At 44.2% G+C, this 14,324-nt stretch overlaps 1 protein-coding gene across 3 annotated transcripts in view; it reads left to right on the top strand.

Annotated features, from left to right (window-relative positions):
* Positions 1-14,324, top strand: part of LOC106570399 (zinc finger transcription factor Trps1) — a 174,383-nt gene that overhangs the window by 69,854 nt on the left and 90,205 nt on the right. For all 3 annotated transcript variants that reach the window (XM_014142659.2, XM_014142661.2, XM_014142662.2), the window contains exon 5: positions 1,419-2,091. In XM_014142659.2, the coding sequence (XP_013998134.1) occupies positions 1,419-2,091 (673 nt within the window). The remainder of the gene's footprint in view (positions 1-1,418; positions 2,092-14,324) is intronic.

Raw genomic sequence — 14,324 nt, forward strand, 5'->3', positions numbered from 1 at the left:
GTCTGTAAACAATTGTTGGAAAAATGTATTGTGTCTTGCACAAAGTAGATGTCCTACCTGACTTGCCAAAATTATAGTTTGTTAACAAGAAATTTGTAGAGTGGTGGAAAAACGAGTTTCAATGACTCCAACCGAAGTGTATGTGAACTTCCGACTTCAACTGTATGTAAATGTGATATTTCAGTTTTTCTCTTTTAATACATTCGCAAACATTTCAAAAAATTTGTTTTTGCTTTGTCATTATGGGTATTGTGTGTAGATTGATGGGGGAAAAAAACAATTTAATCAATTTTAGAATAAGGCAAAATGTGGAAAAAGTCAAGGGGTCTGAATACTTTCCAAATGCACTGTATAGCATTGTGGAATGAAATTCAATTTGTGAGTGTTAAATCCTAGAATGCAACAACACAAATGAATTCCATAAAATGTAATTACATTTCATAAATGCAATAACAATAACTTTTTGTTGTTGTTTTTGTTTGTTTTGTTTGCCTTTCAGTTGGAGGTAGGCGGGAGGAAGAAATTCTACATATTTTTTGCTTCATAAATAGATTACACTCTTAGAAGAAAGGGTTCCAAAAGGGTTCTTCGGCTATCACCATAGGAGAACCCTTTTTAGTTCCAGGTAGCCAAAAACCCCAAAAGGGTTCTTCAAAGGGTTATCCTATGGGGACAGCCGAAGAACCCTTTTAGGTTCTAGATAGCACCTTTTTTGTAGAGTGTAGAGTTAAAGAGAAGCTGACAGGACGTTGCCTTTATTCAACAATGTAGTTATTCATAATGTAACTGCCCTTTGGTCATTATCCCTTTTGGAGGCGTGCGTGCATGCATGCTTATAAGTCTGAAAAGTTGACGCTATGGATGAATGGCCACACTCCTAGCACTCTTGTTGATGCTGGTAAAATAAACAGGAGTGGGTGAGGAAGTTGTGTTTATTTATTTGGGCATCCATGCATTGGACATCTCTGTGGGGACATGGCTACATTAACAGGAAATGAAAGCATTTTGAACCTGCTGTGATGGTTCATTGTGTTTCTGAGCAAAACCCAACTGGTTATTTAGCTGAAGTTTTCATGTGGTTTATCATAATTATTGGTGAATTTGATACAGTATATGATGGTCGGAGGTTGGAGAATGCTTGTGAGATGAGCACGAGATAGAGTTAGCCAGTGAGATTCATTCAATTGAAATTGATTGAACCCATAATGTTTTGATTCAAAAACATACACTCATGTTGACCAAGGTTGCGCTGGTATTAATTTCCTGATGATATTTCTCACTGCCTGTCGATGTATGCTTTCTAGTGGTCAAGACTGGCACACTATTCATCCTCTGATGTTGTCTACCTCCCTCCATGTTTGTCCCTGTAGACTCTCCCACCCTTCTTCATTAACCCTTCCATTGTCTTCCCCCTGTAGGAGAGTCCACGGCTGCTGCCGGTGCCGCCACTGCAGCTTTACGGCCTCTGACACCTCATCACTTCTGGATCACTTCAACACGGCCCACTGCCAGGATTCCTCCGCCTCCTCTCATCCCTCCGCTTCCTCCGCCACCACCAACGGCTGCTCCGCCACTACCCCCTCCACCCTCAGCATCAAGGAGGAGAGCAAGGGCGACCTCAAGCTCTACAGTCTGGTTCCCCCGGAGGGTCGCGCCGCTGAGGCAGGGCCGGGTGCCGAGGGGGGGGTGAAGAGTGAGGCCCTGGACGAGAAGGACACCCAGGGCCCCAAGGGATGGGTGGAGGCCAGAGAGGCCCAGGCCCAAGCCCACGCAGCAGGCCTAGTATGGGTGCCTAAGGAGCGGGCCGGGGACATCCTGAGGGGTAGTCCGGCCCAGTATCCCCAGGGCGCCCTGCATCTACTCAATGCTGTGGCCGCCTCTCAGGAGCAACAGCACCACCAGCAGAAGGGGGGTTCAGCGGTGCTCAGGGACTCCCCAAGCCTGGTGTTCAGCCTGGGGGGGGTCGACTCCAAGGCCTTCCTGTCAGGACAGCCCCAGGGCGGTGCCGAGAAGCCCGGGCATCTGGTGCAGCAGTACTCCTCACCCACCGAAGGCAAGGCCGCCAAGGAGGAGTCCCAGTCGCTCCTACGGGTAAGTAAACTCTCCACTTTCTCTCCTTCCTCACCCTCTCTTGTTTTGTTTTTTTTCACTCCACTACCCATCTCTGTTCATGGAAAACAGACTATTTTGGACTCTATTCTCCTGTGTTTTAATGGCCTAAGTTCTGCTACTGTGCTCTGCTGGAGGTCACTGCAGTGCAGAGAGAGAGAGAACCAAGGCGACAGCCATTTTGAAGCCATCGTCCCTGAATGATGAATGGTGGAGCTCCGAGTTGTGCCACACCAGAGAGCCTCTGTTATGTTCTCATCCCTCACATCCTTCTCATCCTTAGAGTCTCGCTCTAGTCTCCCACCATGTTTATCAATCCCCCAAAGCTGATGTTTGTCTCCCCTGCTCGGCCTTAATGAGGTAAGACCAAGCCAGCAGAACAGCAGAATGAACCGCCTCTGGTTAATTCTCCCTCTCTCTGAGCTCCGACCAGTCTAATTGAGATATTGCTTCCAGCCACCCTGAGACTTACAGACACGACAATGGCTATCTCTCACACACAAACACAAACACACACACACACACACACACACACACACACACACACACACACACACACACACACACACACACACACACACACACACACACACACACACACACACACACACACACACACCACAGCTAAAAACAATGGTTCAATGAGGAAGCTGAGAGAAAACACATTTCTGGCTATTTGTCAATAGAGGCCTTCCTTTCTCTATGCAGCTGATTTTAATTCAGAGATAAGAATCTCACATTAAGACTTGATTGACTCAGTGCGGTCTGTATTGAATCTGTCTCGCTGGTTCATTTGGCTTTGGAGTTAATGTCCTCACTCATTCTGGCACTCCCAACGGGTCTTTGGCTTTGTGGATCCGACATCGGCGTTTGATTCCCAGGCTGTCAATCATGTCTTTCAGCGGACATCAGCACATAGTGTACAAGTTAATAAATAACAAATATCAACACAGCGGCCATCTTGAAGGCCTCTTCACAATGACTTGGAGACTTTGAGTCATCATCCCTCACCTCACACACTGTCAGAAAGAAGAGATCACACTGATTACAAAGATTAGCAGCAGTAACTGGCATGTGTGTGTGTGTATGTGTGTGTGCATGTTCTGTGTTTACACTGTACAGTGCAGTGGAGGCTTCAGCATCGGGATATTTGCCACAAAATGCCTGCAGGCCCCATTCAGTCATGCTTAGTGAGTTTCATAAATATCTACAAAACTGTGTTTAAAGTCAGAGATAAGACTGGCGGTGCAGGCTATTTTTGGGGCTTGTCTGTAGTTATAAAGGTGTGGAGAGACACGGCATGGCAGGAACAGACTGCCTTAGAATTCACCATTAGAAGAAGACGATTGCCTCACAAAGAGGCCTTTAATGTAATTTTCCCGACGCCTTCACCACTACTGCCATCTGACATTGAAATAAAATTGGTCTCCATTGGAAATATCTTCTTCCCAAGGTCAGGCAATTGTATGTATTTCAGTGTGGACTCAACGGCTTCATGACATGTTCTGCATATGTTATGTCTAGCGTTTACTTTGAACTGAAGCAGGGCTGGACTTAACAGAGGGAGGTGGGAGATGGTGGCGGGTTATCCCACAAAGCTCTGACATCATCTCTTGCTCCCATCTGCTGTGCTTCACCCACATTTCATTCAACCCCTTTGACACAGAACATTGAGAAACTGTCGACTGCCCACGGGGACAGCCGCACTTCCTACGAGCTCTCCATCCAAACTCCATCATTGTCTTATGTAACACATTCATTTAAAAAAAACAAAAAGCTGATTTTGTCTCTCAACATTAGAACTGGGCTGTGTGGATTTGAATAATGTGCTTTTGTGCGTTATTCAGTCTCTCTTAGTCTATATGCGTTGTCTTTGGCATTTCTCTTTTTCTTCCTTCTCTTTATGGACAGTTCTGGGTTGGGGAGACATTGGCAGCCCTGGCTGTGTTGGCAGACGCCAGGCTCGGGCGTGGCACGGCTGAGCAGCGCGGTTCAGTCATTATCTAAGGCGTGTCGACGCAGTGTGTGAAAGGATTGGGGCGGGGGCGGAGATTAGACCATAGTCTTCAGGAAATGTTGAATCAGAATGTTTTGGGACAGCTCAGGGCTTAATGGGTCTCAGAAGGGCTCTGAGGTTTTTAGCGTCAATCGTCACAATGTTTTTTCAGTTACCATGACTTAGCTTATGAGTCATCACCTAGAATTATTACATGGGGCAAACCAAAGTAAAGGGAGGTGTTCTTAAAGCATAAGAACCTGAGAAACCAGGTTTGTACTTAGCCTCACACAGTTTAGTACTTCACTTTCTTAAATCCCACTCATATTCTCAGGTTTTAATCTGTGACATGGGTTTGTATTTGTATTTGTTTTTATTATGGATCCCCATTAGCTGCTGCCAAAGCAGCAGCTACTCTTCCTGGGGTCCAGCGAAATTAAGGCAGTTTATACAATTTTCAAAACATTACAATACATTCACAGATTTCACAACATATTGTGTGCCCTCTGGCCCCTACTCCACCACTACCACATATCTACAGTACTAAATTCATGTGTATGTATAGTGTGTGTGTGTGTGTGTGTGTGTGTGTGTGTGTGTGTGTGTGTGTGTGTGTGTGTGTGTGTGTGTGCATGTGTCTGTGCCAATGTTTGTGTTGCTTCACAGTCCCCGCTGTTCCATAAGGTGTTTTTTTAAATCTGTTTTTTAAATGAAATTTTACTGCTTGCATCAGGTACTTGATGTGGAATAGAGTTCTATGTAGTCATGGCTCTATGTAGTACTGTGTGCCTCCCATAGTCTGTTCTGAACTTGGGGACTGTGAAGAGTCCTCTTGTGGCATGTATTGTGGGGTATGCATGGGTGTACGTGTTGTGTGCCAGTAGTTTAGACAGAAGGCTCGGTGCATTCAACATGTCAATACCTCTCATAAATAAAAGTAGTGATGAAGTCAATCTCTCCTCCACTTTGAACCAGGAGAGATTGACATACATATTATTAATATTAGCTCTCTGTGTACATCCAAGGGCCAGCCGTGCTGCCCTGTTCTGAGCCAATTGCAATTTTCCTAAGTCCATTTTTTTGTGGCACATGACCACACGACTGAACAGTAGTCAAGGTGTGACAAAACTAGGGCCTGTAGGGCCTGCCTTGTTGATGGTGTTGTTAAGAAGACAGAGCATCACTTTATTATAGACAGACTTCTCCCCATCTTAGCTACTACTGCATCAATATGTTTTGACCATGACAGTTTACAATCTAGGGTTACTCCAAGCAGTTTAGTCATCTCAACTTGCTGAATTTCTACATTATTTATTACAATGTTTAGTTGAGGTTTAGGGTTTAGTGAGTGTTTTTGTTCCAAATTCAATGCTTTTAGAAATTCACTGCTTTTAGTTTTAGAAATATTTAGGGCTAACTTATTCCTTGCCACCCACTCTGAAACTTACTGCAGCTCTTTGTTGAATGTTGCAGTCATTTCAGTCGCTATTGTAGCTGACGTGTATAGTGTTGAGTCATCTGCATACATAGACAATCTGGCTTTACTCAAGTCAGTGGCATGTTGTTAGTAAAAATTTAACAAGCAAGGGGCCTAAACAGGTACCCTGGGGAATTCCTGATTCTAACTGGATTATATTTGAGAGGCTTCCATTAATGAACACCCTCTGTGTTCTGTTAGACAAGTAACTCTTTATCCACATTATAGCAGGGGGTGTAAAGCCATAACACATACATTTTTACATCAGCAGACTATGAACGATAATGTCAAAAGCTGCACTTAAGTCTAACAAGACCCACAATCATTTTACAATCAATTTCTCTCAGTCAATCATCAGTTATTTGTGTAAGTGCTGTGCTTGTTGAGTGTCCTTCCCTATAAGCATGCTGAACTTCTGTTGTCAGTTTGTTTACTGTGAAATAGCATTGTATCTGGTCAAACACAATTTTTTCCAGAAGTTTACTAAGGGTTGGTAACAGGCTGATTGGTCGGCTATTTGAGCCAGTAAAGGCACCTTTACAATTCTTGGGTAGCGGAATGACTTTAGCTTCCCTCCAGGTCTGAGGGAACACACTCTCTAGTAGTCTGAAATTGAAGATGTGGCAAATAGGAGTGTCAATATTGTCTGCTATTATCCTCAATAATTTTCCATCCAGATTGTCAGACCCTGGTGGCTTGTCATTGTTGGTAGACAGCAATAATTTTTTCACCTCTTCCACACTGACTTTACGGAATTACATGTCATCCCTAAGTTTGCTTATCTTGCTGTGTGTCTCAATATTAGTCACAGATTACAGATTTTATTCATGACACTGGAGAGAAGGGGGGATTTTGATTGGCGAAAATGAACACCTGCATGTCCAATGACATCATTCATTGCCATTAATTATAATTTTATCAATATGAAATCAGAACTTTCATCACTAATCTAGATCATTTATCACAGTTGGTTTGCTGGTCCACAATGACCAATTCTTCTCTGGTGGTCCTGATTATAGCTAACAGGAAAGTGATGGAAAGTCTGTCCGTCAGTCTGTCTGTTCTTTTCGACCACGATGACAAATCCTCTGGTTCAAAGCAGGAGCAGGGTTTATGATGGTTTATGATGATTTATAGTAGCAACACTCAGTGACAGTACAACAGTACTGATGGTTGCAGAGCTCCTAGTAGAGTTGTCAATTGATTTCTCACATGACTTGCCAGTCAGTGCAACCTTAAGCTATTATGACTGTGTTCAAAGTGTGGCCTTCTCCAGTCTCCTCTGGCCTTCATGGCAGTCACTGCCCCGCAGGCTCTCTCTCTTCTTAAGGGCTGTGCCAGTATCCACTAAAGAGTCTGAGTCTTGACTCCCAGCTTCCCCCTGTCTTGATTAGGCTCTGCCCTCCCATGCTCGCACACATGCACACACCCGCACACAAGCACGTACTCACACACTCATATACAAACACACACAGATACACACACTCACACCCACTCAGATGTGTGTGCAAACATACATATACAGACACACACACACACTGCTAAACAAACCACTGTGAAGCCGCAGCATCTCCCTGAGGTACGGAGATCAGGCACCGTGCCACTGTGAAGTTCCAGCTTCCACTCAGCCACTGTGAAGTTCCAGCTTCCACTCAGTCACTGTGAAGTTCCAGCTTCCACTCAGCCACTGTGAAGTTCCAGCTCCTAGCTTCCACCAGTCGTAACTATGCAGAGACGGCCAGTTGCTAGCCGACCCACATGCCACTGACCTGTTATTGGCTGATCTGGTGTCTGTGCTAATTATGTAGCTGAACGTCTGCTCTGCTGCTTCCTCTGTCTGTTGCTAACTGGTGTTTAGCAATTTAACCCACCAACAGATCAATGCAAGCGTGTAATGTGTGCGTGTGTGTGACGCCAAAAGCTTCGTTTCTCAATTTTTACAACATGATGAATACATTCATGAAACTATTTTGTACTATTAAAGATTTCCACAGCTCAAATCAGATATTTAAAAATCAAGTTTTGAGTCCTGTAGACTGGCTGAAACATCACACATCTCAAAACTTCTCAAAACGAGTTAATAGGCCCACCTGTATTGGTCTCCAGGGGTGAAATATCCCTCTGACTTTTATAAAATCTCTCTTCAACACCTTGGAGGTAGAGGATAGCATTAAAGTAGTGCTTGTCTGTCAAGGACGCGCTCTGAATATTTTTGATCCAACCCCCTCCGATCCTGCCATGGGCCATTCCTTCACACAGCTTATTTGATTCAGTTCTGTTCTTAGATTCTCTCGATATCCCAGTGGCATAGGCAAAGACTGACGCCGTTCTTCTAACATCAACCAATAATTCCTTCAGACAGAGACAGGGCTTCAATAGGCAGATAAAGAGGGTTGTGTGTGTGTGATAAGGTGAAGCCATATTAATCACCTGGGGCTCCAATTTGACCCCTGGTGACATAGATAACCTGAGGGGAGTGGTGTCTGGGTTAAGGGCATTTGATGGGAGTTGGGGAGTTGGAGTACGCCCTCAGCAGAGACTCAGGAGGAAGAAGGGCAGGGGGGATGCTGCTGCTGTTGCTGAGGGGATTGTTTCTAAAGAACTAAATATCTGCCATTATATTAGTCCAGAGGGATTTTCTAGGTACAAACATCCTGGTGTTTTTATATATTTCCCTTTTTTTGACAGAGGAGAGTGGGACAGGGAGTTACCTTGTCATCCAATGTCAAATCAAATCAAATCAAAGTTTATTTGCCACGTGCGCCGAATACAACAGGCCTTACAGTGAAATGCTTACTTACAGGCTCTAACCAATAGTGCAAAAAAGGTATTAGGTGAACAATAGGTAGGTAAAGAAATAAAACAACAGTAAAAAGACAGGCTATATACAGTAGCGAGGCTATAAAAGTAGCGAGGCTACATACAGACACCGGTTAGTCAGGCTGATTGAGGTAGTATGTACATGTAGATATGATTAAAGTGACTATGCATATATGATGAACAGAGAGTAGCAGTAGCGTAAAAGAGGGGTTGGCGGGTGGTGGGTGGGACACAAGGCAGATAGCCCGGTTAGCCAATGTGCTGGAGCACTGGTTGGTCGGCCTAATTGAGGTAGTATGTACATGAATGTATAGATAAAGTGACTATGCATATATGATAAACAGAGAGTAGCAGCAGCGTAAAAAGTGGGGTGGGGGTGGGGGGGGGGGGGGGGGCACAGAATGCAAATAGTCTGGGTAGCCATTTGATTACCTGTTCAGGAGTCTTATGGCTTTGGGGTAAAAACTGTTGAGAAGCCTTTTTGTCCTAGACCTAGGTTGGAGGGAGGGAGGGATGGATGGATGGAGGACGGAATGAGGAAGAGGAGTGGGAAAGTAGGGCTCCTCTGCTCTCCATTTCTCCTGTGCTGACGAGAGAAAGAGAAGAAGAATGAGAGAAAAGGAGAGAGAAAGAGAGAACAGCAGTAAGAGGATGGGGTAGAGAGAGGGGTGAGTTAAGCAAACATACAAACAAGAACAAGCTGTTCTCCACAACAACTGAATGTACACAGCAGCTACCTAGCGTAACAAATTCCCAATACGTGTGGAGAAGTTTCTCCTCGTGTTAGACATAACTTTAGAACTGTGCGGACGATCATAGCATAGTTAACCCTGTCTGTTGACAGACATAGCCAGTTCTTCTGAGTAGGATTACATACACTACATGTCCAAAAGTATGTGGACAACTTCTCGTCGAACATCTCGTTCCAAAATCATGGCCATTAATATGGAGTTGGTCCCCCTTTGCTGCTATAGCAGCCTTTAGATGTTGGAACATTGCTACGGGGACTTGCTTCCATTCAGTCACAAGAGCGTTAGTGAGGTCTGGCACTGATGTTGGGCGATTAGGCCTGGCTCGCAGTCGCGTTCCAATTCATCCCAAAGGTGTTCGATGGGGTTGAGGTCAGGACTGCGGACCAGTCAACTTCTGGCACACCAATCTTGACACACCATTTCTGTATGGACCTCGCTTTGTGCATGGGGCATTGTCATGCTGAAACAGGAGCTTTCCCCAAACTGTTGCCACAAAGTTGGAAGCACAAAATCGTCTAGAATGTCATTGTATGCTGTAGCGTTAAGATTTCCCTTCACCGTAAGTAAGGGGCCTAGCCCGAATCATGAAAAACAGCACCAGACCATTGTTCCTTCTCCACCAAACTTTATAGTTGGCACTATGCATTGCGGCAGGTGGCGTTCTCCTGGCACCCGCCAAACCCAGATTTGTTTGTCGGACTGCCAGATAGTGAAGCGTGATTCATCACTCCAGAGAACACGTTTCCACTGTTCCAGAGTCGAATGGTGGTGAGCTTTACACCACTCCAGGCAATGCTTGGCATAGCGTATGGTGATCTTAAGCTTGTGTGTGGCGGCTCGGCCATAGAAACCGATTTCATGAAGCTCCCGACGAATAGTTATTGTGCTGACATTGCTTCCAGAGGCAGTTTGGATCTTGGTAGTGAGTGTTGCAAACGAGGACAGACAATTTTTAGGTGCTTCAGCACTCGGCGGTCCCGTTCTGTGAGCTTGTGAGGCCTACCACTTCGTGGCTGAGCCGTTGTTGCTCCTAGACATTTTCACTTGCCAATAACAACACCGGGGAACCGGGGAAGCTCTAGCAGGGCAGACATTTTTACGAACTGACTTGTTGGAATGGTGGCATCCTATGACGGTGCCACGTTGAAAGTCACTAAGCTCTTCAGTAAGGCCATTCTTCTGCCACTGTTTGTCTATGGAGATTGCATGGCTGTGTGCTTTATTTTATAAATTTGTCAGCAACGGGTGTGGCTGAAATTGCCGAATCCACTAATTTGAAGGGGTGTCCACATACTTTTGTATATATAGTGTATGTACTGAATGTCTAGAGAGAAGTGCCATGTGTCACAGTGTGAAAGGTCCCGTAGGGTTAGCATTTCAAAGATGACGGTGAATCTGTTAACCTGTCAAATTATATATAGTAATATATGCCAATTAGCAGACACTTTTATCCCAAATAAATTACAGTCATGCGTGCATACATTTTACTTATGGGTGGTCCCAAGAATTGAACCCACTACCCTGACGTTATAAGCACCGTGCTCTACCAACTGAGCTACAGAGTAACCCGGAATGCAGGGGGTTATAAATGAAGGTAAAGAGTTAGCATTCACCATTGTTGATGTGAGACGGAACAGAAGGCAGAGAGAGTGGAGGGGGAGCAGTTAGGGAAGTGGTCCAGGTGAGTGGCTCGGCTCTGCCCAGCGCTGGGCTGGCGACGCCAGACAGATGGCATTTCTTAGGGGGCATGGCCACTGGCACAGGGCTGAGGATGGAGGGATGGGGAAAGAGGATGAGGTGTGGTGACTATCTCTAGTGACCTGTTACAGTCACAGGGCTTAGGATGGAGGGATGGGAAAAGAGGAGGGATGGTGGGATTGAGGGACGGAGGTTAGGTGTGGTGGCTGCCTCTAGTGACCTGTTAGTGCGACTCCTTCCTCATCCCTGCTGCTGCTGCTGCTCATTTCGACAGCTGCCGGTGATTGTGCTGACATGGCACATCCTATCTTCTGCCAGCCTTACCTGTGAACACCTGTCTCTTACCAAGCACAACAACGTCTCTAAACTCCCTGAGAAAATTAATAAATCAGCACTTCAACCCTAAGATTGTCTGGGCCAGGCTGTGCATACACAATCACCTGCTGCATTATGGAACAGGTTATAAAGTCTGAAGGCTGGATGGTGGATGGTGAAGTCCTGCCACCCATGTCCACCTTTTATTCCATGGCTACATTTTGGAAAATGTTCAGGGCACCAAACTACATAAGTGTACCAAGTTTCATGCTTTTCTGAAAAAGCCCTCCCTTCCCCACTGCACTGCTCCCTCAACGTCATCAAAACGAAGGAGCTGATTGTGACCTCAGAAGGCTGAAAATGTTTGGCTTGGCCTGTAAGTCCCTCGTGAACTACTAAAGATGCACCATTGAGATCATCCTGTCGAGCTGTATCACCGCCTGGTATGGCAACTGCACTGGTGCGGTCAGCCCAACACATCACAGGGGGCACACTGCCTGCCCTCCAGGACATCTACAGCACCCGGTGTCACAGGAAGGCCAAGAAGATCATTAAGGACCTCAGCCACCGAGCCACGTCCTGTTCACTCCACTACCATCTAGAAGGCGGAGACAGTACAGTTAAATAGTTACCACTAGCTGGCCTCCACCCAGTAACCTGCCCTGAACTTAGTCACTGTTACTAGCTGGCTAAAACCCGCTACTCCACCCTGCACCTTAGAGACTGCCGCCCTATGTACATTGTCATTGAACACTAGTCACTTTAATAATGTTTACATACTGTTTTACCCACTTCATATGTATATACTGTATTCTAGTCAAGGCCTATCCTATATAACTACTGCTGTACATACCTTTTCTATTCATATACTGTCCATACTGTCTGTGCACACATCGTATACATATATATTGTTCTATTCCGGACTCTGACATTGCTCATTCTAAAATGTCTTAATTCCTTTGTTTTTATTTGGGGGATTTACGTGCATTGTTTTGTATTGTTAGTTATTACTGCACTGTCACTACACCCACTATCACATCTGCAAAATATGTGTACGCAACCAATAACATTTTATTCGATAAACAGTAGTTTAGCGTTTAGTCTAGTGTTATGAGCAGGAGAAGCTCTGTTGTCCCTGCAAGTCTAAAGATGCCAGTGACAAACGTGATAAGTGGTATTGTTATGGAGTTATAATTGTTAGTAGGGAGTTGTCTGACTCATATTGCTCAAGTAGAACACTGTGATCTGGAAGGTCTAATAAAGTAGAACAGTCATGATGATGTTCACGTTATGAATACCACACTTGGCCTGCCTGGTGACATTTTCCATTGTGTTTTATGGTGTTCATATGGAGGGAGAGAAAGTTACAACAAAATAGAGGGTGTTTCCTATCATTAGCTCTACAGCCTTAAAGGGTTAATTTGTCCTTACTAATAATTTACCTATTCCCTATATACTGCACTACTTTTGACCAGGCCCCATAGAGCTCTGGTCAAAGGTAGCGCACTATGTAGGGAATAGGGTGCCATTTTGGCCACATTCTTAGATAGTTGTCTATGTACCTAGATCGTCTGTAGCTTTTCTGAATACTGTTGACTGAACACGTATTTCAGATAGAGGTAGCATTGTTTTTTTGTCTCATTGTATTTGTTCAATGATTCCATGTCAGAATATCAATGCATGTCAAACAGGTCCTGCCACTACAGTGTAAGGCCATCCTTTTTGGCTAAAATAACAATACAGCATTAAAATCGTTCCCAACATTCTAAAAAGCAAGATCCCTTCGAGCTTTTCATTCATATGAAGAACTATGAGTCTTCCCCTATGTGTACACATTGTTAAAACCAAACAGTTAGAATACAGAGTGGCTATGTTGCCTTTGGCCTGGAGGCCATGTCCCCCTGGTCGCCAACCTTAATGTGGCAATAATCAGACTAGCGTAGCCTAGTGCTTTAGCGCTTCACCCCTTCTACACTACTTTACACTAGTGGGTTGTTCGGTTCTCTCAATTCTATCTTAAGGTATTTTACTCCGTGCACGAAATTAGAAGGGGCAGAGAATTGAAAGTGAGAGTGAATGTGTATTCGAGTACAATATAAATGAATTATGGCTGAAAGAAGGGTTGCTGTAAACAAAACTTCGACTCAAAGCAGATCCGAAATGAAATTCATTAACTCTGCCATAGTTTAAATTTCCGCATGCTGAGTCTAATTATATTCAGTGACAGCGGCTTTGATACGTCTCCACTGTAGGTTGCTGTGACTGTAATGTATTGAATTACTCCTAGAATCTTTCCTTATTTCATTTTCTTTTCTTTCTTTTTTTTGTCATGCCGTTTCCTTTTGCCCTCTTTCAATCTCTGGCTGTAGTTTTACCCCGAGGGGGAATTCGGCTTGACGGCGCAAATGTATTTTTCCCCTTAGTGAAGCAGTAGAATAATAATCATGGAAGCTTCTTCTTCGTTCATTCATTCGAGATAGAGAGAGAGAGTATTGAAAAGAACAGGATCATGGGATAAATCAAGTTTTTTTACTGATCATCAATATCCTCACTTGGGTAATTATGGATGACATTTATAGATTCTGAACTTTTACTGCAGGCTAAATCAGGGTCACACAGAATGTTTCTTGGTAGTCTTTAACAAATCTATTTTGAAACAAAAGTATACACCTCACACACATGCTTATGGGATCAACAAAAATAAGACTCCTCTAGCATGTCAGATATAGAGCTGCCATTTTATTACATTTTGAGTTTGTGTCCCAATATTACATTTTATACATCACAAAAGACTGAAATATAAAACAACGTTTAACATAGAAACACTGGATTTTTTGCTGTTTTAAAAAAAAATAATGTTTATTTTTTATGAAAAATATTAATGACATTCCACCCATGAGGCCACTAGAGGGCAATTTGGTCATTTGACTGCAGGAAAGGGGTCTATGACCCACGATGCCCTTTTATACAGACGATTGAGTTGGAAATCCTACCTGCACCCTGTCTGGCCCTCTGGTCCTCTCAGCCACAGCTAGTGTGTGTGTCTGGTCTAAGCAGGGCTTCAAAACAGAACAACCATCTAAATGGGCACCTGTATGGCCTTGTTTATGCTAACAGATGTTCTTTTTTAAAATTCTGCTCAGAGTTCATAGAAGTC

This window comes from Salmo salar, chromosome ssa14, assembly GCF_905237065.1.
Source record: "Salmo salar chromosome ssa14, Ssal_v3.1, whole genome shotgun sequence".
In the NCBI taxonomy this organism is placed as follows: Eukaryota; Metazoa; Chordata; class Actinopteri; order Salmoniformes; family Salmonidae; genus Salmo; species Salmo salar.